Here is a 24,018-nt window from a genome sequence, read left to right on the forward strand (position 1 = left end):
CCCCAAAAACACACAACGTGGCATCGCCGCCCCTCCCCCACCCCACTCGCGCAGCCCCCACGCGGAGGGTGGGGGAGGGGCGGATCGACCCCCCCTGCGCCCCTCCCCCCACCGTGGGAATTTCGGGTGGGGGAGGGGCTTTGGGGGGGGGGGTTGGTCTCGCCCCTCCCCCACCCCGCACAGACCGGGGGGGGGAGGGGTCGATCCGGGGGTGGGGGAGGGGCGGAAGCAACAGGTATTTTTGGGGAGAAACTCCGTGGGAATTTGGGGAGGAGGGGAAATTTGGGGGGTGGGTGGAGGGGGGACCCCCCAGTGGGGGTGGGGAACGGCGCCACGGTGGTGGGAGGGCGGCGCGCTGGGGGAAAGTTTGGCGGCCGGCGGGGTGGGGAGGGGCCGGAGGGGGGAGGGGCGGCCGTTCCCCTCCCCTCCCCCCAAAGTTTCTCCCTCCCCTCCCCCCTCTCCCCTCCCCCCACCCGACACCCCAAAATCTCTCCGCGGAGGGGGGGGAGGGGGGGGGCGGCAGTTCCCACCTGCGTCCGCCGGAGTCTTCATGGCTGCGCTGCCGCCGCTCGCCGCCGCTCGCCCCTCCCACCCCCGCCCGGACACGCCCCCTCGCCCCTCCCGCCCCGCCCTCCGGCCCCTCCCCACCCGCCGCGCCGCCGCGTCGCCATGGCGACAGGCCACGCCCACCCCTCCCCCAGCCACGCCCATCGCCGCTCTCAAGGACTTTTCCCGCGAAATTTGGGGATTTTGGGGGATTTTGGGGGATTTCGGGGGGTGGGGGAGGGGCGGCACCCCCAAATTCCCCTCCCCCACCACTCTCACCCCCAAATTTGGGGTTAAATTTGGCGGGGAAACTCCGAAAGGGGGCGTGGCCTGGCGCGGCACGTGGCCTCCCCACGTGGGTTAAGCCACGCCCCCCCTCTCCCCGCCCCTCCCCCTCCCCCCAGCCTGGCGCCGTCGCCCCTCCCCCCTCGGGGCTATAAATAGCCTCATTAATTATTCAGCAGGGCTAATGAGGGGTTGCGGGGAAGCCACGCCCACTCGGCAAGCCACGCCCACTTGTGGGCGGAGCCTAAAGGCGATTCGCGATCGGGGAAACTGAGGCAGCGCGGGGTGAGCTCTGCGCATGCGCGGGGCGGGTCGGGGGGCGTGGCCAGCTCGGCGGGGGGCGTGGCTTCCCGCAGTGGGCGTGGCTTGTTAAAATGGGCGTGGCCAGCCACCCTCCAGCGTGTCACCCCCACCCCCCCCACCCGCTGATTGGCCAAACGCTTCAACCAATCACAGACCACCGCGGTGACCTCATCCCTCGACCACCCCGGCCGGCCATTGGCTCGCCCAAACCACGCCCCCTCCCACCCCACGTGGGGGGCCGGGTGGGCGTGGCCGGGCGGCCGGCGCGGGCGCTGATTGGCTGGCTGCCGGCGGCGGCTCGGCTGTTGCTGAGGGGAAGCGCGGAGCGGCTCCGGATAGCGCGGCGGGCGCGGCGGGCCGGGTGAGCTCAGCGCCATGCTAATGAGATGCTAATCAGATGCTGATGAGATGCAAATCGCGCGCGGGGTAGATTTCCCCTCCCCTCCCCCCTTTTCCCCCTCCCCCACCCGCGGCGCTCCGGGGGGGTTTTCCCGCCCCTCCCCCCGCCCTGATCACCCCGCGGGGGGGGAGGGGAGGGGGGAAAGGGGGCGGGGCCGGCGCGGGGGGTGATGGGAAATGCAGTCCGGCCGGCCTCGCCTTCCCGTGGGGCAGCGCGGCGGCGCGCGAGGCATGCTGGGAGTTGTAGGCAGCGAGGGGGGAGGGGAGGAAAAAAAGGGGATTTCCCGTCGTGCACCGCGCGGCCACGCCCCCCTCCCCCCACCCCGCCAGGTAAACAAGCCGCCTGGCCACGCCCACCGCCCGCTCCGATTGGCTACTGTACCCCCAGCCCCGCCCACCGCGCGCTCCCATTGGCCACTGTCAGCGCGGAGGGGGAGGGGCGCCGGCGGGCAAAGCGGGGCGCTGATTGGCTGGCCGAGCTGTCAATCAAGCGGTTGTGGGCGCCGATTGGCTGCGGCCGCGGCCGCTGCCGGTTCATTCACCATTTTGTCGGCCTGGGGAGTCCGAGGGGCTCCGGTAGGCCTGGGGGGGGGAGGGGCTGGGGAGGGGGAGGGGCGGCGAGCCCCCGGGGGCGGGGGAGGGGAGGGGCGCGGGGAGGGGGTTTGGTGACGTGTCACCCCTGCGGGGGTGGAGTCACCCGGGAAGCGCCGCCCCTCCCCCCCCCTTTTTGGGGGTGTTCCCCCCCCCCCCACCCCGAAATTTGTCCCCAAAGTGTCGCTCGGCGCCACCGGGGAGGTGACAATGCCACCCCGGGGGGGGGCGCGGTGCTCCCCTCCCCCATCTTTTGGGGTGACACCCCCAAATTTTGGGGGGGGGAGGGTCGGAGTGACCACCGGGGTGACCACCGGGGTGACCACCGGAGTGACCACCGGGGTGACCACCGGGGTGACCACCGGAGTGACCACCCGAGTGACCACCGGGGTGACCACCGGGGTGACCACCGGGGTGACCACCGCACTGACCGCTCGCTGTCCCCGCAGGGCTCTCGGCGCCGCCCCGGCGGGAGGACGATGAAGGCGGCGAGGAAGGCTGGCGGCTCCTCCTCCTCTTCCTCCTCTTCCTCCTCCTCCTCCTCCTCGACCCCCCGAGCGGCTCCACCCCCCCCAGGCCGCCCCAAACCCCCCAAAACCCCCCCGAGCGACCCGCAGAGTGACCCTCCGGCCACCACCACCAGCAGCGCCGCCGCTCCATCCTCATCCTCATCCTCCTCCCCTCCCCTCCCCCACCACCCCGAGGACCCTCCCCCTCCCAGCCGCAAGACCACCACCTTCAAATCGCGCGCCCCCCGCAAGAAACCCAACCCGGGGGGCGAGCCGGGCGACCCCCTCGGTGACCCCGGCGACCACCCGAGCGACCCCCCGAGTGACCACCCCGCTGACCACCCCAGCGACCCCCACGGCGAGCCCAGCGGCTGCTCCAGCACCGACACGGCCAGCGAGCATTCCGCCGACGAGGGCGGCGGGGGTCTCACCCCCAACCCCCCTCCCCCACCCCCGGGGGACCCCCCGGCGCCCCCTCCCCACCTGGAGGCCGCTTTCCGCCGCCTGCGCTGCCAGCGCGTCCTGGCGCGCCGCGACGGCGTCTTCCGGCCGGCCGTGGTCAAGCAGCTCCGCCGCGGCCACGAGCTCGGCGTCCAGTTCGCCGGAGACCGGGCGGTCACTTTCCTCGAGGGTGGGTTTTTGGGCGACCCTCCGGCCGTGGTGTTGGACGCCACCCCTCCGGCCGGCGCGCTGGGCGTGGGGACGGCGGTTTGCGCCCGGCTGGACCCGGCCGAGACGCTCTACCGGCCGGGCACGGTGGTGGAGGTCAGCGCCAAGCCGCCGTCCTACCGGGTGAGGTTCGCCCCGCCGCCGCCGGCGCCGCCGGTGTGGGTGCCGCGGTCCGGCCTTCGCCTCCTCCGGCCGCCGTGGCCGCCGCAGGGACAGCCGGACGGCGGTCAAGGCGAGGAGGATGAGGACGAAGCGGTGAGGCAGCAGCCGGAGGACGCCGAGGTGTCGAAAATCAGCGCGGCGCCTCCTCCTCCTCCTCCTCGCCCTGGCGGTGGTCATCCTGGTCCTCACCCCGGCGGTCATCCCGGCGGTCATCCTGCTGGTCATCCCACCGGTCACTCCGCTCCTCCTCCTCCTCCCCAACCCTCGGGGACTCCGCAGCCCAAATACAAGAAAGGCGACGTGGTTTGCACGCCGAACGGGATTCGGAAAAAATTCAACGGCAAGCAGTGGCGGCGGCTCTGCTCCCGCGACGGCTGCACCAAGGAGTCGCAGCGCCGCGGCTTCTGCTCGCGCCACCTCTCCATGAGAACCAAAGAGCTCGAGGGGCTCCCCGAGAACCGCGCCGGGCCGCCGGGAGGACCCCAAACCCCCCGAGGGGGCAGCGCCGAGTTCGAGTGGGACGAGACGTCGAGGGAGAGCGACGGCGACAACCGCGGCCGGCTGGGCGGCGTGGCGACTCACCCCAACCCGGATTTGTCGCGGTTCGAGTTCGACGAGTGCGAAGCCGCGGTGATGTTGGTGTCGCTGGGGAGTTCCCGCTCCGGGACGCCGAGTTTTTCCCCGGCGTCCACCCAGTCGCCGTTCTCCCCCACGCCGTCGCCGTCGCCGTCGCCGCTGTTCGGCTTCCGGCCGGCCAACTTCAGCCCGGTCACGGCGTCGCCGCGGGCTCGGGGTCGCCACTTGAGCTCGGGGACGCCGCGGCCGGGCGAGGGGCTCAGCCCACCTCCTCCTCCTCCTCCTCCTCCTCCGCCGCCGCCGCCTCGGCCCAGACCGCCGTCCGGCGTGCCGCCGGTGTTCCAGCCCGGCTTGACCTTCACCGTCCCGCTGAGCCCGGGCAAGCGCAAGGCCGAAGCGCCGTTACCGGAGCCGCCGGACGGCGGGGTGGCCGCGGCGGGCGGCGGGATGTTCAGGGCGTTGTCGCCGTTGTTCTCGCCTCGCTCTCCGGCCGGACTGACCGCCGACCCTTGTCCGGCCGCCCGGCGGGTCCCTCCGGCCGTTCCTCGCGGCTCGCCGGTCATCGTCCGAAATCCCGAAGTTCCGTTGCCGGACAGGCCGCGGCCGCTGCCCCCTCCCCAAAAATCCATGCTGGCCGCCCCGGTGCCCATCAACGCCAACCGGCTGAGACCCCCCAGCCGGCCGGCCGCCCCCGCCGCGCCCCCGGCCGCCGCCGAGAGGGGACAGCAGGGGACGTTGGGCGCGCCGCTGCAGCCGGTGGCGTTCCACCCTTCGCCCGCCGCGCTGCTGCCGCTGCTGGTGCCGGGAGACTACGGGAGCGCCGCGCCGGCGCCGCGCAAGGAGATCGTCATGGGACGGCCCGGGACAGGTAGGGGATGTTTTGGGGGGGTTTGGGGATTTTTTGGGGATTTTTTGGGATTTTTTTGGGATTTTTTGGGGATTTTTAAGGAATTTTTTTGGGGTTTATGGGGATTTTTTGGGGATTTTTTGGGGTTTTTGAGGAGTTTTATTTGGGTTTATGGGGATTTTTTGGGTTTGTTTGGAGTTTTTTGAACTTTTTGGGGGGGGTTTAAAAGTTTGTTTGGATTTTTGGGGGTTTTTGGGATTTCTGGGATTTTTTGGGGAATTTTTGAGGATTTTTTTGGGATTTTTTGGGGATTTTTGGAGGATTTTTTGGGAATTTTTTGGGATTTTTTGGGGGATTTTTTGGGAGATTTTTTGAGGATTTTTTGGGGATTTTTTGGGGAATTTTTTGTGGATTTTTTGGGGTTATTTTGGGGATTTTTTCGGTTTTTTGCGGGGCTGGGTGTGGTCGGCAGTTGACGGGAAGGGCGCGGTGACGTCAGGCGGGTGATGACATCACGCGGCAGTGTCGCGGTGACGTCAGAGCGTCGCGGTGACATCACGATGATGTCACAGGGGTGTCGCGGTAGTGACACAGGGCTGTAGTGACGTCACAATGACGTCACAGCGATGTCAGCCACCAGGCGCGGGCTGTTTCCCCCCTCACGGTGACGTCACTCCCCAATGGGCGTGGCCTGGCGCTCTCCGAGGTGGGCGTGGCCTCCCTTCCCGGAGTGGGCGTGGCCTCCCCGGCCGCGCCGCGCGCGCACCGTCGTGGGAAAGGGGGGGCGCCCTCATTTGCATACGCGCGGCGCTCGCCCAATGGGAGCGCGGCGCGGGGGCGGGAAAAGCCCCCAGCTCATTTGCATACGCGCGCGGGCGGGGAGGGGGGGCCGAGTGGGCGGGGGGGGCCGAGGGCGGGGGAACCTTCATTTGCATACGCGCGCGCGGCGGCCAATGGGAGCGCGGGGATCGCCCCGGCGATTTGCATGCGGGGAGCGCGGCGGCCAATCAGCGCCGGGCGGGGAGGGCGCGCGGGGCAGGGGGGGAGCACCGCGCATGCGTGAGGGGAGTGGTGGAGGGGGGGGGGGGAGGCGCGCGCCTTCCCTGCGCGCGGCGGGCGCGGGCGGCGGCCCCGGGATATAAAAAAAAAAACCCTTAAAAAAAAAACCCCTTTTAAAAAAATTATAAAACCGTTCAAACCCGGGATAAACCCGCAGCGGAACCGCCGCCACACCTTCCTCCTCCTCCTCCCTTTTCCCCCGCCATGTCCTCCACCGCCCTCCCCCCGGCCGCGGCCCCGCGGAGAGGCCTCGGCATGTTCGGTCAGTGAGGCGAATCGTGAGGGGAAAAGGGGAGAATCGTGAGGGGAAAAGGGGTTCGGAAGGGGTTGGGGGGCGGCGAGGAGGGGTTTCAGGGGGGTTTTGGGGGTTTTTGGGGTTTTTTTGGGGAGGGGGATCGAGGGGGGAGGGAGCGGCGCGGTCGGCGTGAGGGGGATGAGGGGCGGTGAGGGGATTTTGGGGAGGGGGAGGCGGTGGGGAGCTCGGTGAGGGGATTTCAGGGCGTCGCGAGGGGATTTTGGGGGGTTTGGTGTGCGATCGGTGAGATCCGTGAGGGGATTCGGGAGTTTTGAGGGGATTTTTGGGGATTTCTGTGAGGGATCGATGAGATCCGAGCTGATTTTTGGGGTCTCCGTGAGGGGATTTGGGAGCTCTGAGCTGATTTTGGGGATTCTGTGAGGAAATTTGGGAGTTGTGAGGGGATTTTGGGGGGTTTGGTGTGCGATCGGTGAGATCCGTGAGGGGATTCGGAAGTTTCGAGGGGATTTGGGTGAATTCTGTGAGGGGATTTGGGGATTCTGTGAGGGATCGATGAGATCCGAGCTGATTTTGGGGTCTCCGTGAGGGAATTCGGGAGTTTTTAGGTGATTTTGGGGTCCTTGTGAGGTGATTCGGGGGATTTTGTGAGGAATCGGTGAGATCCATGAGGGAATTTCGGAGTTTTTAGGTGATTTTGGGGTCCTTGTGAGGTGATTCGGGGGATTTTGTGAGGAACCGATGAGATCCATGAGGAAATTTGGGAGTTCTGAGGTGATTTTGGGGTCTCCGTGAGGTGATTTGGGGAATTCTGTGAGGAATCGATGAGGATCCTGAGGGAATTTGGGAATTCTGAGCTGGTTTTGGGGATTTAGTGTGCAATCGGTGAGATCCGTGAGGAAATTTCGGAGTTTTTAGGTGATTTTGGGGTCCTTGTGAGGTGATTCGGGGGATTTTGTGAGGAATCGATGAGTTCCATGAGGAAATTTGGGAGTTCTGAGGTGATTTTGGGGATTCTGTGAGGCGATTTTCGGGATTCTGTGAGGGATCGATGAGGATCCTGAGGGAATTTGGGATCTCTGAGGTGATTTGGGTGATTCTGTGAGGGATCAGTGAGGAATCCATGAGGAAATTTGGGAGTTTTGAGGTGATTTTTTGGTCCTTGTGAGGAGATTTTGGGGATTCTGTGAGGAATCAATGCGATCCATGAGGGAATTTGGGAGTTTTGAGGTGATTTTGGGGTCTCCGTGAGGGGATTTGGGAGCTCTGAGGTGATTTTTGGGTCTCCGTGAGGTGATTTTGGGGATTCTGTGAGGAATCTGTGAGATCCCTGAGGGGATTCGGGAGTTTTGAGGTGATTTTTGGGGATTCTGTGAGGGATCAATGAGATCCGAGCTGATTTTTGGGTCTCTGTGAGGTGATTTGGGGGATTTTGTGAGGAATCGATGAGATCCGTGAGGGGATTTGGGAGTTTTGAGGTGATTTTGGGGTCTCTGTGAGGGAATTTGGGAGTTCTGAGGTGATTTTTGGGGATTCTGTGAGGAGATTTGGGAGCTCTGAGGTGATTTTTGGGTCTCCGTGAGGTGATTTTGGGGATTTTGTGAGGAATCTGTGAGATCCATGAGGGGATTTGGGAGTTCTGAGCTGATTTTGGGGGATTCTGTGAGGGAATTTCGGGATTCTGTGAGGAAATTCGGGAGTTCTGAGATGATTTTGGAGATTCTGTGAGGTGATTTTGTGAATTTTGTGAAGGATCGATGAGATCTGTGGGGGAATTTGGGAGCTCTGAGGTGATTTTGGGGTCCTTGTGAGGTGATTTTGGGGATTCTGTGAGGAATTTGTGAGATCCGTGAGGGAATTTGGGAATTCTGAGGTGATTTGGGCGATTTTGTGTGCGATCGGTGAGATCCCTGAGGAAATTTGGGAGTTTTGAGGCGATTTTGGGGATTCTGTGAGGGAATTTCGGGATTCTGTGAGGAAATTTGGGAGTTTTGAGGCGATTTTGGGGATTCTGTGAGGGAATTTCGGGATTCTGTGAGGAAATTTGGGAGTTTTGAGGTGATTTTTGGGTCTCTGTGAGGTGATTTGGGGGATTTTGTGAGGAATCGATGAGATCCATGAGGGAATTTGGGAGTTTTGAGGTGATTTTGGGATCTCTGTGAGGGGATTTGGGAGCTCTGAGGTGGTTTTGGGGATTCTGTGAGGAAATTTGGGAGTTTTGAGGTGATTTTGGGATCTCTGTGAGGGGATTTGGGGAATTTTGTGAGGGAATTTGTACGTTCTGAGGTGATTTTTTGGTTATTCTGTGAGGAATCCATGAGATCCATGAAGAAATTTGGGAGTTTTTAGGTGATTTTGGGGAATTCTGTGAGGGAATTTGGGAATTCTGAGGTGATTTTGGGGATTTTGTGAGGAATTGATGAGATCCATGAGGAAATATGGGAGTTTTGTGGTGATTTTTGGGAATTCTGTGAGGAATCCATGAGATTCTCGTCAGGATTTTTGGAAATCCAAACTGATTTTGGGATCTTCCTGAGAAAATTCACATTTTCCCAGGTGATTTTGGGGCTGTTTGATGGAATAATTCGCTTTGTGAGAAAATTTGGATGTTTTTCAGGATGTTTACGAGGAGAATTTGGGTTACATTTAGGAAATTTGGGGTTTTTAAGGTGATTTTGGGGCTTTTTGTGAGAAAATATTGCTTTTTATGACCAAAATTTGGGGTTTTTAAGGTGATTTTGGGGCTTTTTGTGAGAAAATTTCACTGTTTATGACCCAAATTTGGGGGTTTTAAGGAGATTTTGGGGCTTTTTGTGAAGAACTGATGAGATTTATGACGAAATTTTGGAGTTCTGAAGTAATTTGTGGCTTTTTTTAAAGAAATAATTATATTTTTGAGAGGTTTTGGAGGTTTTGGGGTCTTTGTGAGGAAATTCAGCATTTCTGAGGTGATTTTTGGGTTCTGTGCAGAAATTCTCCGTTTTTTACAGGAAATTCGGGAGGTTGTGAAGAGGTTTTGGGGAGTTTTGAGATAAATTTGTGATTTTTTGAGATAAATTTGTGATTTTTGAGATAAAATTGTGATTTTTGGGGAGGTTTAAAGGGCTCTGTGAGACAATTTGGGTTTTCTGAGGTAATTTTGGGGGTTTTTGTGAGGAAAACGTTGGATTTTCCAATGGATTTTGGGTCTTTTTGAGGCAATTTTGGGGTTCTGAGGTGATTTTCGGGTCTTCTGGAGTCAATTTTGGGTGTTTTGAGTTAATTTTTGTGTCTGTTTGAGATGATTTTGGGGTTTTGAGTTAATTTTGGGATCTTTTTGAGGTGATTTTAGGGTTTTGAGTTAATTTTGAGGCCTTTTTGAGGCAATTTTGGGGGTTTTGAGTTAATTTTGGTGTCTTTTTGAGGCAATTTTGGGGTTTTGAGTTAATTTCAGGGCATCTTTGAGATGATTTTGGAGTTTTGAGTTAATTTTGAGGCCTTTTTGAGGCAATTTTGAGGGTTTTGGGTTAATTTTGGTGTCTTTTTGAGGTAATTTGAGTGTCCTGATATAATTTTGGGATCTTTTTTAGGCAATTTTGGGGTTCTGATGTAATTTTGGGATCTTTTTGAGGCAATTTTAGGGTTTTGAGTTAATTTTGGGGTCTTTTTGAGGCAATTTTGGGGTTTTGAGTTAATTTTGGAATCTTTTTGAGGCAATTTTGGGGATTTTGAGTTAATTTTGGGGGTTTTTGAGGCAATTTTGGGGGTTTTGAGGCAATTTTGGTGTCTTTTTGAGGCAATTTTGGGGTTTTTGACTTAATTTTTGAGATGTGTCTCTTTGAGATGATTTTCAGGTTCTGAGTTAATTTTGGGGTGTTTTTGAGGGAATTTAGGAGTTCTGAGTTAATTTCAGGGCATCTTTGAGGCAATTTTGGGGGTTTTGAGTTAATTTTGGGGTTCTGATGTAATTTTGGAATCTTTTTGAGGCAATTTTAGGGATTTTGAGTTAATTTTGGGGTCTTTTTGAGGCAATTTCAGGGTTCTGAGTTCATTTTTTAGTCTTTTGGAGGCAATTTTGGGGATTTTGAGTTAATTTTGGATCTTTTTGAGGCAATTTTGTACTTTTGAGTTGATTTCAAAGATCCTGTGAGAACATTTTGGGTTTTTCTGAAGGCATTTGGTGTCCCTGGGGGGAGATTTTGGTGTCACAGTGACCTCAGGTGTCACCAGGTGTGACACAGGTGTGTGACAGCGACCTCAGGTGGCACTGAGAGTGACACAGGTGTGTGACAGTGCCAGGAGGTGACACCAGGTGTGTCACAGGTGTGTGACAATGCCAGGAGGTGGCACTGAGGGTGACAGTGACCTGAGGTGACACAGAGGTTGTCACAGGTGTGTGACAATGTCCTGAGGTGACACAGGGGTTGGGGACAGGTGTGACACAGTGACCTCAGGTGGCACTGAGAGTGACACAGGTGTGTCACAGTGCCAGGAGGTGTCACCAGGCACTAGGACAGGTGTGTGACAGTGACCTGAGGTGACACTGAGTTTGTCACAGATGTGTGACAGTGCCAGGAGGTGTCACCAGGTGTGTGACAGTGACCTCAGGTGGCACTGAGAGTGACACAGGTGTGTGACAATGACCTGAGGTGGCACAGGGGTTGGGGACAGGTGTGTCACAGCGACCTGAGGTATCACCAGGTGTGTCACAGGTGTGTGACAATGTCCTGAGGTGGCACTGAGGGTGACACAGGTGTGTGACAGTGACCTGAAGTGGCACCAGGTGTGTGACAATGACCTGAGGTGACAATGAAGGTGACACAGGTGTGTCACAGTGACTTGAGTAGTCACTAGGTTTGTCACAGGTGTGTGACAATGACCTGAGGTGGCACCAGGTGTGTCACAGGTGTGTGACAGTGACCTGAGGTGACACAGGACACTAGGACAGGTGTGTGACAGTGACCTGAAGTGGCACCAGGTGTGTGACAGTGATCTGAGGTGACACAGAGGTTGTCACAGGTGTGTGACAATGCCAGGAGGTGGCACCAGTTCACTAGGACAGGTGTGTGACAGTGACCTGAGGTGACACAGGACACTAGGACAGGTGTGTCACAGTGACCTGAGGTGGTGCTGAGGGTGACAGTGACCTGAGGTGACACTGAGTTTGTCACAGGTGTGCAGCGGCACCGCTGGCGTCACATGACACTGTCACTGTCAGTGTCACACACGTGTGGTGTGGATGTCCCCACGATGTCCCTGCTGTCCCCAACATCCTCAATGTCCCCATTGTCCCCGTGATGTCCCCAATGTCCCAGACATGCCCCCAATGTCCCCAAATGCCCCTAATGTCCCCAATGTCCCCATAAGGGTCAGGGTTTGGGATGTCCCCAGTGTCCCAAATCCCCCCAAATGTCCCAAACATCCCCAATAATCCCCAATGTCCCCAATGTCCCTCTCTGTCCCCAGTCTGGACCAACGTGGAGCCGCGCTCTGTCCCGGTGTTCCCAATGTCCCCAATGTCCCCAACGTCCCCAACATCCCCATTGTCCCCACAATGTCCCCAATATCCCAAACATCCCCAATGTCCCCAAATGTCCCTCTCCCCGCAGTCTGGACCAACGTGGAGCCGCGCTCTGTCCCGGTGTTCCCAATGTCCCCAATGTCCCCAAATGTCCCCAAATGTCTCCAATATCCCAAACATCCCCACGATGTCCCCAATGTCCCCAATGTCCCCAAATGTCCCCAAATGTCCCCAAATGTCCCTCTCTGTCCCCAGTCTGGACCAACGTGGAGCCGCGCTCTGTCCCGGTGTTCCCAATGTCCCCAATATCCCAAACATCCCCAATGTCCCCATTGTCCCCACAATGTCCCCAATGTCCCCAAATGTCCCCAAATGTCCCTCTCTGTGCAGTCTGGACCAACGTGGAGCCACGCTCTGTCCCGGTGTTCCCAACGTCCCCAATGTCCCCATGATGTCCCCATTTGGGTCAGGGGTCAGGATGTCCCCAATGTCCCAAATGTCCCCAAATGTCCCTCTCTGTGCAGTGTGGACCAACGTGGAGCCGCGCTCTGTCCCGGTGTTCCCAATGTCCCCAGTGTCCCCAACATCCCCAATGTCCCCATTGTCCCCATTGTCCCCACAATGTCCCCAATGTCCCAAACATCCCCAAATGTCCCCAAATGTCCCTCTCTGTCCCCAGTGTGGACCAACGTGGAGCCGCGCTCTGTCCCGGTGTTCCCATGGCACTCGCTGGTTCCTTTCCTGGCGCCGAGCCAGCCGGATGTCCCTCTGCACCCGCCGGCAGGTCTGCAGCCTGTGAGCCACGCCCCCGGGGCCACGCCCACCAAAGGTGAGACACACCCACCTGTATGTGTGAGACACGCCCCCGGGGCCACGCCCACCAAAGGTGAGACACGCCCATTTATACCTGTCAGCCACGCCCCCGGGGCCACGCCCACCAAAGGTGAGACACACACATCCTACCTGTGTTAGCCACGCCCACCAAAGGTGAGACACACCCACTTATCGGGGTTAGCCACGCCCCCGGGGCCACGCCCACCAAAGGTGAGACACACCAACTTACCTGTGTGACACACCCACTTATCTGTGTGAGACACGCCCCCGGGGCCACGCCCACCAAAGGTGAGACACGCCCATCCTACCTGTGTGCCACACCCACTTATCGGTGTTAGCCACGCCCCCGGGGCCACGCCCACCAAAGGTGAGACACGCCCATCCTACCTGTGTGACACACCCACCTGTGTGCCACACCCACTTATCTGAGTCAGCCACGCCCCCGGGGCCACGCCCACCAAAGGTGAGCCACACCCACTTATCTGAGTCAGCCACGCCCCCGGGGCCACGCCCACCAAAGGTGAGCCACACCCACTTATCTGAGTCAGCCACGCCCCCGGGGCCACGCAAACCAAAGGTGAGACACGCCCACTCATACCTGTCAGCCACGCCCACCAAAGGTGAGACACGCCCACTTATCCCTGTTAGCCACGCCCCCGGGGCCATGCCCACTAAAGGTGAGACACGCCCACTTACCTGTGTGACACACCCACCTGTGTGCTACACCCACTTATCTGTGTGAGACACGCCCCCGGGGCCACGCCCACCAAAGGTGAGACACACCCACCTGTATGTGTGAGACACGCCCCCGGGGCCACGCCCACCAAAGGTGAGACACGCCCATCCTACCTGTGTTAGCCATGCCCCCGGGGCCACGCCCACCAAAGGTGAGACACGCCCACTTACCTGTGTCAGCCACGCCCATCAAAGGTGAGACACGCCCATTTATCGGTGTTAGCCACACCCCCGGGACCACGCCCACCAAAGGTGAGACACGCCCATCCTACCTGTGTGACACACTCACCTATCTGTGTCAGCCACGCCCACCACAGGTGAGCCACGCCCACCTGAGGCCACACCCAGCTGCCCCACCCACCCTGGTGTGACACCAAAACAGAGAAATAGAAAAAATTTAATTATTTTTTGTATTTTTATGGCATTATAATGATTATGTTACGTTGTGTGTTTTGTTGCTAGAGTATTATTTTGATATTATTATTATTTTATATATATGTATGATACATGTATGTTATAATTATTATTAAGAGTCTTTTAGTTATGGTATAATAATATAAATTAGAGTATTGTTATATTACATTAATTAGATTATATTGTAATGATGCTTTATGATATTTCATTCTCTTTTAAAATTATTATGTTATATTGTTAATAACGATGTAATACTTTATCATAGAATATTAATATAGAGTATAGTAAAATAATTATACTAATTATTACAGTATTAATTATTATAACATTGTTTTTAATATATTTATTTATTGAAACCATTTTAGCTATATTTAGGCTTTTTACCGTTTCTTATAAAACCTAAACCATAAATTTTTAACTCTTTATGTAAAACCAAAACCACAAATTTTTACAATTTTTATAACCCCAAAGCGCCCATTGCGCCACCCCAGGTGACACTTGTCTCTCTGTCCCCAGAGCCCCCCGAGGTGGCCGCGGTGGCCCCCGAGCCGGGGGGGGTGGGGCAGGAGCCGGGCAGGTGTGGGGGGGCGACCCGACCGCCCAGCCCCTCCCCCGCCGCCCCGCCCGCCCCTCCCCCCGCCGCCACCGGCCCCGCCCCTCCCCCCGAGGAGGAGCAGCCAGGGGGGGAGGGGAGAGCGGACAGCGAGCCCGAGAGTGACCACGATGATGCGTGAGTGAAATTATCCTAAAACACCCCAAAATTATCCTGAAATTATCCTAAAATATCCCAAAACTGCCCTGGACAGCGAGCCCGAGAGTGACCACGATGATGCGTGAGTGAGAGACCCCAAAACACCCCAAAATTATCCTGAAATTATCCTAAAATATCCCAAAATTATCCTAAAATACCCCAAAACTGCCCTGCACAGCAAGCCTGAGAGTGACCACGATGATGCGTGAGTGAAATTATCCTAAATCACCCCAAAAATATCCTAAACCTGTCCTAAAATATCCCAAAGTTATCCCAAAACTGCCCCAGACAGCGAGCCCGAGAGTGACCACGATGATGCGTGAGTGAGAAACCCCAAAAATACCCCAAAATTATCCTGAAATTATCCTGAAATTATCCTAAAATATCCTAAAGTTATCCTAAAATATCCCAAAATTATCCTAAAATACCCCAAAACTGCCCCAGACAGCGAGCCCGAGAGTGACCACGATGATGCGTGAGTGAAACATCCCAAAAACACCCCAAAACACCCCAAAATTATCCTGAAATTATCCTGAAATTATCCTAAAATATCCCAAAATTATCCTAAAATATCCCAAAGTTATCCTAAACTGCCCCAAAATTATCCCAAAACTGCCCCGGACAGTGAGGCCGAGAGTGACCACGATGATGCGTGAGTGAAATTATCCTAAAACTATCCTAAAAATATCCTAAACGATCCTAAAAATATCCTAAAATATCCCAAAGTTATCCTAAACTGCTCCAAAATGATCCTAAAATACCCCAAAACTGCCCCAGACAGCGAGCCCGAGAGTGACCACGATGATGCGTGAGTGAAACATCCTGAAATTATCCTAAAATTGTCCTAAAATACCCCAAAATTATCCTGAAATTTTCCTAAACTACCCTGAAAATATCCTAAATCAGCCCAAAATTATCCCAAAACTGCCCCAGACAGCGAGCCCGAGAGTGACCACGATGATGCGTGAGTGAGAAACCCCAAAAATACCCTAAATCACCCCAAAAATGTCCTAAACCTGTCCTAAAATATCCCAAAATTATCCTAAATTATCCTAAAATTATCCTGAAATACCCCAAAACTGCCCCAGACAGCGAGGCCGAGAGTGACTACGATGATGCGTGAGTGAGGAATCCCAAAAATGTCCTAAATCACCCCAAAAATATCCTAAATCACCCCAAAAACACCCCAAAATTATCCTAAATCACCCCAAACTTGTCCTAAATCACCCCAAAATTGTCCTAAACTGCCCCAAAATTATCCTAAAACTGTCCTAAAATACCCCAAAACTCCCCAAAACCCCAAATTCCCCACACTGCTATGTCCCCTGACCCTGTCCCTGTCACCCTGACCCCCCTGGTGTCCCCTTGACCTTCCTGGTGACCTCTTGACCCTCCTGGTGACCCCCCCGGTGTCCCCTTGACCTCCCTGGTGTCCCTTTGACCCCTCTGGTCACCTCTTGACCCCTCAGTGACATCTTGACCCTTCTGGTGACCCCTCTGATGACTTCTTGACCACCCTGGTGACCCCTCTGATGACTTCTTGACCACCCTGGTGACCTCTTGACCCCCCCCAGTGTCCCTTTGACCCCTCTGGTGACCCTTTAACCCCCCTGGTGACCCCTCTGGTGACCCCTTGTCCCCTCTGGTGACCCCTTGTCCCCTCTGGTGACCCCCCAGTGACCTCTTGACCCTCCTGGTAACCCCTTGACCCCTCTGGTGTCCCCTTGACCCCCCAGTGACCTCTTGTCCCTCTTGGTGACCCTCCTGATGACCTCTTTACCCCCCTGGTGACCCCCTTGGTGACCTCTTGATCCCTCTGGTGACCCCTTGACCACCCCAGTGTCCCCTTGACCCCTCTGGTGACCCTCCTGGTGACCCCTTGATCCCCCTGTTGACCCCTTGACCCTCCTGTTCCCCCTGCTGACCCCTTGTCCCCCCTGGTGACCCTCCTGCTGACCCCTTGTCCCCTGCTGTCCCTCTGTCCAGCTTCCTGTCGTCCATCGTGGCTCCAGAGCTGCCGCTGCCCCTCGGCCCCGGCAAGCGCCGGACGCAGTCGCTGAGCGCCCTGCCCAAGGAGGGGGACAAGGACGGCCGGAGCCCCAGCAAGGTGAGACCCAAAAAACCCCAAAATCACCCCAAAATCACCCCAAAAACCATCCCTGAAATCTGTGTGAAATTCCTGAAAAAATACCTTAAAATATCCCAAAAAAATCCCATTGAAATCGCACAAAATGTCCCCAAAATCTGCCCAAGGAAGGGGACAAGGACGGCCGCAGTCCCAGCAAGGTGAGCCCCAAAAAACCCCAAAATCACCCCAAAAATCTGACCAAAATCTGCCTGAAATTCCTGAAAAAAACCCCATTGAAATCGCACAAAATATACCCAAAATGTCCCCAAAATCTGCCCAAGGAGGGGGACAAGGACGGCCGGAACCCCAGCAAGGTGAGACCCAAAAAACCCCAAAATCACCCCAAAAAACTGACCAAAATCAGCCTGAAATCCCACTGAAATATCCCCAAAAAATCCCATTGAAATCGCACAAAAAATCCCCAAAATGTCCCCAAAATCTGCCCAAGGAGGGGGACAAGGACGGCCGCAGCCCCAGCAAGGTGAGACCCAAAAAACCCCAAAATCACCCCAAAAACCATCCCTGAAATCATCCTGAAATCATCCTGAAATTCCTGAAAAAATACCCTAAAATATCCCAAAAAAATCTGACTGAAATCACCTAAAATGTCCCCAAAATCTGCCCAAGGAGGGGGACAAGGACGGCCGCAGTCCCAGCAAGGTGAGCCCAAAAAACCCCAAAATCACCCCAAAAATCATCCCTGAAATCATCCTGAAATTCCTGAAAAAAACCCCATTGAAATCGCGCAAAGTGTCCCCAAAATGTCCCCAAAAATCCCCAAAATGTCCCCAAAATCTGCCCAAGGAGGGGGACAAGGACGGCCGGAGTCCCAGCAAGGTGAGCCCCAAAAAACCCCAAAATCACCCCAAAATTACCCCAAAAATCATCCCTGAAATCATCCCGAAATTCCTGAAAAAAACCCCATTGAAATCAGACAAAATATACCAAAAATATCCCCAAAAATGACCCAAAATGTCCCCAAAATCTGCCCAAGGAGGGGGACAAGGACGGCCGGAGTCCCAGCAAGGTGAGCCCCAAAAAACCCCAAAATATCCCAAAATTACCCCAAAAACCATCCCTGAAATTCCTGAAAAAAAACCCCATTGAAATCGCACAAAATATCCCCAAAATATCCCCAAAAAATCCCAAAAAAACCACGCAAAATGTCCCCAAAATGTCCCCAAAATCTGCCCAAGGAGGGGGACAAGGACGGCCGCAGTCCCAGCAAGGTGAGCCCCAAAAACCCCAAAATCACCCCAAAAATCTGACCAAAATCAGCCTGAGATCCCTGAAAAAAACTCCATTGGAATCACCCAAAATATAACTCAAAAGTCCCCCAAAAATCCCCAAAAAATCTGACAGAAATCCCCCAAAGTATCCCCAAAAAATCCCCAAAAAATCCGACTGAAATCGCCAAAATATCCCCAAAAGATCCCAAAAAAATCCCAAAAAATGCAACAGAAATCCCCCAAAATATCCCCAAAATATATATAAAAAAATCCCCAAAAACCCCCAAAAATGTGACTGAAATCCCCCAAAATATCCCCAAAAACCTCCCAGGAATGATGCCACACCCATTGTGGGCGTGTCCTGCTGACCACACCCCTCATTACCATATCTTACTGACCACACCCCTCATTAGCATATCCCACTGACCACACCCTGCTGACCACACCCCTCATTTACATATCCTACTGACCACACCCATCATTGACAAATCCCACTGACCACACCCATCATTACCATATCCCTGACTCCGCCCCTTTCTGGGCGTGTCCCAGCGGGAGAAGGACCACACCCCTCATTAACATTTCCTACTGACCACACCTACTGACCACACCCATCATGGACATTTCCCATTGACCAAACCTCATCATTAACCAATCCAACTGACCACACCTACCATATTTACATCCCACTGACTCCTCCCCTTTCTGGGCGTGTCCCCACTGACCCCGCCCCTTTCTGGGCGTGTCCCCAGCGGGAGAAGGACCACATCCGGCGCCCCATGAACGCCTTCATGATCTTCAGCAAGCGGCACCGCGCCCTCGTCCACCAGCGGCACCCCAACCAGGACAACCGGACGGTCAGCAAGATCCTGGGCGAGTGGTGGTACGCCCTGGGGCCGCGGGAGAAGCAGCAGTACCACGACCTGGCCTTCCAGGTGAGGGAGTTTGGGGAATTTTGGGGAAATTTTGGGAATTTTGGGGCAGTTTTGGGGCAGTTTTGGGGCGGTTTGGGTCAGTTTGGGGGAGATTTGGGTGGAATTTGGGGGATTTGGGGGGAATTTGGGGTGTTTGGGGTTCATTGGGGCCACGGGAGAAGCAGCAGTACCACGACCTGGCCTTCCAGGTGAGAGAGTTTGGGGGTTTTTGGGAGTTTCAGGTGAGATTTTGGGGAGATTTGGGGCAGTTTGGGGGAGATTTGGGTGGAATTTGGGGGATTTTGGGAGGTTTTGAGGTGTTTGGGGTTCATTAGGATCTCAGGAGAAGCAGCAGTACCGCGACCTGGCCTTCCAGGTGAGAGAGTTTGGGGAATTTTGGGAGTTTCAGGTGAGATTTTGGGGGATTTTAGGGAAATTTTGGGAGATTTGGGGAGTTTCAGGTGAGATTTTTGGGCGTTTTTCTCTCCTGCTCCCCCTGCTGGTGGAAAGATGGAATTGCAAGGAAGGCGCTGAGGTGGATTTTGGGGAGATTTTGGGAGGTTTTGAGGTGTTTGGGTTTCATTAGGATCTCAGGAGAAGCAGCAGTACCACGACCTGGCCTTCCAGGTGAGGGATTTTGGGAATTTTTGGGAGTTTCAGGTGGGATTTTGGGGAATTTTGGGGAGATTTGGGGAGTTTCAGGTGAGATTTTGGGGTGTTTAGTTGTCCTGCTCCACCTGCTGGTGAAAAGGGGGAATTGCAAGGAAGGTGCTGAGGTGGATTTTGGGGATTTTGGGGTAGGTTTTTGGGATGAACTTTGGGGTGGATTTTGGGGAGGGTATTTGGGGTTTCTGTGTGGATTTTGGGGTGAATTTGGGGCAGATTTTGGGGTGAATTTTGGGCTGGATTTTGGGTATTTTTGGCTGGATTTTGGGATTGATTTTTGGGATTTTGGGTTGGATTTCTGGGTGAATTTTAGGCTATATTTTGGGTATTTTTGGATGGACTTTTGGGTTGATTTTTGGGATTTTGGGGTGGATTCTTTTATGGATTTGGGGGGGGATTTTCAGAATTTTACTGGAATTTCGGGATTTTTGGCTGGAATTTCAGAATTTTTGGTATTTTTTGCTGGAATTTTGGTATTTTTTGCTGGAATTTTGGTATTTTTCGCTTGAATTTCGCCATATTTTGCTAGAACTTCGCTATTTTTCGCTGGAATTTTGGTATTTTTAGCTGTAATTTCAGAATTTTTGGTATATTTGGCTGGAATTTCAGGATTTTTGGCTGAAATTTCGCTATTTTTCGCTGAAATTTTGCTATTTTTCGCTGAAATTTTGCTATTTTTCGCCGTAACTCCAGAATTTTCGGTATTTTGGCTCAGAATTTTTCCCTGTTTTTCCCCTCCAGGTGAAGGAAGCTCACTTCAAAGCTCACCCCGACTGGAAATGGTGCAACAAGGACAGGAAGAAGTCCAGCTCGGAGGGGGGGAGGGGCCCGGGGGGGGCTGGGAACCCCAAAGAGCCCCAGAGGGAGCGCAGCGCCTCCGAGAGCGGCCCGGCGGCACAGCCCGCAGGTTTGGGAGCCAAAAAATAGCCCAAAAACACCCCAAAAATGTCCTGAAATCACCCTGAAAATAGCTTGAAAATATCTCAAAAAATACCCCAAAAATATCCCAAAAATACCCTAAAAATATCCTGAAATCACCCTGAAAATAACCTGAAAATTGCCTGAAAAACATCCCAAAAATAACCTAAAATCACCCCAAAAATATCCTAAAATCACCCTGAAAATAACCTGAAAATATCCCAAAAAATACCCTAAAAATACCCTAAAATCACCCCAAAAACCCTGAGAGCACAGCGCGTCTGAGAGCGGCCCGGCGGCACAACCCGCAGGTTTGGGACCCAAAAAATATCCTAAAATCACCCTGAAAATGTCCTGAAAGTACCCTAAAATCATCCTGAAAATATCCTGAAAATAGCCTGAAAGTATCCCAAAAAATACCCCAAAAATACCCCAAAAATATCCCAAAAATATCCTAAAAATATCCTGAAATCACCCTGAAAATAACCTAAAATCACCCTGAAAATAGCCTGAAAATAGCTTGAAATTATCCAAAAAAATACCCCAAAAATATCCCAAAAATATCCCAAAAATACCCTAAAAATACCCTAAAAATGACCCCAAAGAGCCCCAGAGGGAGCGCAGCGCCTCCGAGAGCGGCCCGGCGGCACCACCTGCAGGTTTGGGAGCCCAAAAATAGCCCAAAAACACCCCAAAAATATCCTGAAAATATCCTGAAAATAGCTTGAAAATATCCCAAAAAATACCCCAAAAATATCCCAAAAATATCCTAAAAATATCCTGAAATCACCCTGAAAATAACCTGAAAATTGCCTGAAAAACATCCCAAAAATAACCTAAAATCACCCCAAAAATATCCTAAAATCACCCTGAAAATAGCCTGAAAGTATCCGAAAAAATGTCCTAAAAATAACCTAAAATCGCCCCAAAAATAGCCTGAAAATATCCTAAAATCACCCTGAAAATAGCCTGAAAGTATCCCAAAAAACGTCCTAAAAATACCCTAAAATCGCCCCAAAAATAGCCTGAAAATAGCCTGAAAATTCTCTGGAAATAGCCTGAAAATATACCAAAAAATACCCCAAAAATAGCCTGAAAATACCCTCAAAATACCCTGAAAATAGCCTGAAAATAACGCAAAAAGCATCCTAAAAATACCCCAAAAACACCCTAAAAATAGGCTAAAACCAGCCAAAAAATACCCTGAAAATAGCCTGAAAATATCCAAAAAAATGTCCTAAAAATACCCTAAAATCACCCCAAAAATACCCTGAAAATCCTCTGAAAATAGCCTGAAAGTATCCCAAAAAACGTCCTAAAAATGCCCTAAAATCGCCCCAAAAACACCCTGAAAATAACCCAAAAAATCCTCAGAAAACCCAAAAATGCCCCAAAAAACGCCCAAAAAATTCTCAAAAAAAATCCTCATAAATCCCCAAAAATGCTCCAAAAATCCCCAAAAAATCCCCAAAAATCCCCAAAAAATCCCCCAAAAAACCCAATAAATCCCAAAAAATCCAAAAAATCCCCCCAAAAAATCTGTAAAAAATCCAGTGTCCAAAAACATCCCAAAAAATCCCCAAAAAATCCCTAAAAATCCCATAAAAATACCCCCAAAAATCACTAAAATCCCAAAATCCCCTAAAACCCCAAAAATCCCCAAAACATCCCCAAAAAACCCTATAAAATCCCCAAAAATCACTAAAATCCAAAAAACCCTCAAACCCCTAAAAATCCCTCAAAAACCCCAAAACCCCAACCCCAAAACACCCCAAAAAATCCCAAAATCCCAAATACCCCCAAATCCCCCAAAAAACAAAATCCCCAAAATCCCAAAAAATCCCCAATCCCCAAAAATCCCAAAAATCCGAAAAATCCGAAAAATCCCAAAAAATCCCAAAAAATCCCCAATCCCCAAAAATCCCAAAAAATCCCCCAATCCCCAAAAATCCCCAAAGTTCCCAAAAACCCCAAAAATCCCAAAAATCCCAAAAACCCCCCAAAAACCAAAAAAAATCTGTAAAAAATCCAAAAAAAATCCCTAAAAACCCCTCAAAAAATCCCCAAAAAATCCCCAAATTTCCCCAAAAACCCCCAAATTTTCCCTCTCCCCCCCCAGGCTCGGCTGACCCTCCTGACCCCAAAGGTCCCCCGCAGGGTGGGGGAGGGGCAGCCCAACCCCCCCCTCGGCCCAGAGCCTTCAGCCACAGCGGCGTGGGGGGAGGGGAGCCCCGGGGAGCTCCTCTGCACGAGCTCAGCCAGGTGAGATTCGGGATTTTTGGGGAATTTTGAGGGATTTTCGGGAGTTTTGAGGTGAAATTTGGGGGATTTGAGTCAAATTTGGGATGTTTTGAGGTAGATTTTGGGGACTTTTGGGGAATTTCAGGGAGTTTTTAGGGGGTTTTGATGGATTTTTGGGGAGATTTGGGGAAATTTTGGGGAATTTTAGGAAATTTTGGGGAAATTTTGGGGAAATTTTGGGGGGTTTGGGTGAAATTTGGGGTGATTTGGGTCAAGTTTGGGATGTTTTGAGGGATATTTTGGGGAGTTTTTGGGGGGGAGGGGAGCCGCGGGGAGCTCCTCTGCACGAGCTCAGCCAGGTGAGGTTTGGGGGAAATTTGGGGGATTTTGGGGCATTTTGGAAAAATTTGGGGTGAAATTTGGGGGATTTTGGGGAAATTTTGAGATTTTTGGGGTGAAATTTGGGGTGTTTTGAGGGAGATTTTGGAGGTTCTTTGGTCAAATTTGGGGTATTTGGGTGGCAGCTTGGTGGGTTTGGATGAGATTTTGGGGATTTTGGGGAAATTTGGGGCATTTTCGGGAATTTTTTGGGAATTTTGGGATGTTCTTGGTGAAATTTGGGGAGTTTTTGGGGAGTTTTTGGGGTGTTTTTGGGGGGGTTTGGTGGATTTTAGGGAGATTTTGGAGGAATTTGGGGGAATTTTAGGACATTTTGGTGTAATTTTGGGGGATTTTTGGGAAATTTGGGGTGTTTTGAGGGAGATTTGGGTGAAATTTGGGGAGTTTTAGGGAGATTTTGGGGCATTTTGGGAGTTTTGGGGGGAGGGGAGCTCCTCTGCATGAACTCAGCCAGGTGAGATTTGGGGAAATTTGGGGGATTTTGGGATTTTTGGGGAAATTTGGGGGATTTTGAGATGTTTTGGGGTGAAATTTGGGGGATTTTGGAGTGATTTGGGTGAAATTTGGGGAGTTTTGGGGGAGATTTTGGGGAATTTCAGGGAGTTTTGATGGATTTTTGAGAAATTTTGGGGAATTTCAGGAAATTTTGGGGGATTTTTGGGGAAATTTTGGGGGATTTTTGGGAAATTTGGGGAGTTTTGAGGGAGATTTGGGTGAAATTTGGGGAGTTTTAGGGAGATTTTGGGGCATTTTAGTGAAGATTTTGGGGAGTTTTGAGGGGGTTTTGATGGATTTTGCGGGAGTTTTGGGAAATTTTGGGAAAATTTTGGGGGATTTTGGGGAAAATTTGGGAAATTTGGGTCAAGTTTGAGATGTTTTGGGTGAAACTTGGGGGGTTTTGGGGGAAATTTGGGGGATTTTGGAGTGATTTGGGTGAAATTTGGGGTGGTTTGGGGGGAGATTTTGGGGAATTTCAGGGAGTTTTGAGGGGGTTTGGATGGATTTTTGGCAAATTTTGGGGAATTTTGGGAAAATTTGGGGGATTTTTGGGGAAATTTTGGGGGATTTTTGGTAAACTTGGGGTGTTTTG

General features: G+C 53.2%; 1 protein-coding gene and 1 long non-coding RNA gene across 3 annotated transcripts in view; both read left to right on the forward strand.

Moving 5' to 3' along the window:
- The window catches only part of CIC (capicua transcriptional repressor), a 50,831-nt gene that overhangs the window by 5,650 nt on the left and 21,163 nt on the right, over positions 1-24,018 (forward strand). Inside the window, 9 exon segments of the mRNA XM_085044628.1 lie at positions 1,288-1,472; positions 1,864-2,109; positions 2,574-4,908; positions 12,379-12,528; positions 14,199-14,412; positions 16,420-16,540; positions 18,543-18,725; positions 20,112-20,277; positions 22,408-22,550. Coding sequence (XP_084900754.1) covers positions 1,288-1,472; positions 1,864-2,109; positions 2,574-4,908; positions 12,379-12,528; positions 14,199-14,412; positions 16,420-16,540; positions 18,543-18,725; positions 20,112-20,277; positions 22,408-22,550 — 3,743 coding nt within the window.
- On the forward strand, positions 6,816-10,089 carry LOC146423493 (uncharacterized). 2 transcript variants are annotated; one of them, XR_014847468.1, is made up of 6 exons: positions 6,816-7,283; positions 7,595-7,718; positions 7,907-8,340; positions 8,486-9,868; positions 9,953-9,985; positions 10,033-10,089. It is a non-coding gene; the product is annotated as an uncharacterized LOC146423493 (long non-coding RNA). The 2 variants fall into 2 exon arrangements; XR_014847469.1 differs by lacking the exons at positions 9,953-9,985; positions 10,033-10,089 and having other exon boundaries at positions 7,990-8,340; positions 8,486-9,942.

The sequence above is a fragment of the Lichenostomus cassidix genome, unplaced genomic scaffold (genome assembly GCF_008360975.1).
Source record: "Lichenostomus cassidix isolate B80296 unplaced genomic scaffold, HeHo_3.0 HiC_scaffold_37, whole genome shotgun sequence".
NCBI lineage: Eukaryota > Metazoa > Chordata > Aves > Passeriformes > Meliphagidae > Lichenostomus > Lichenostomus cassidix.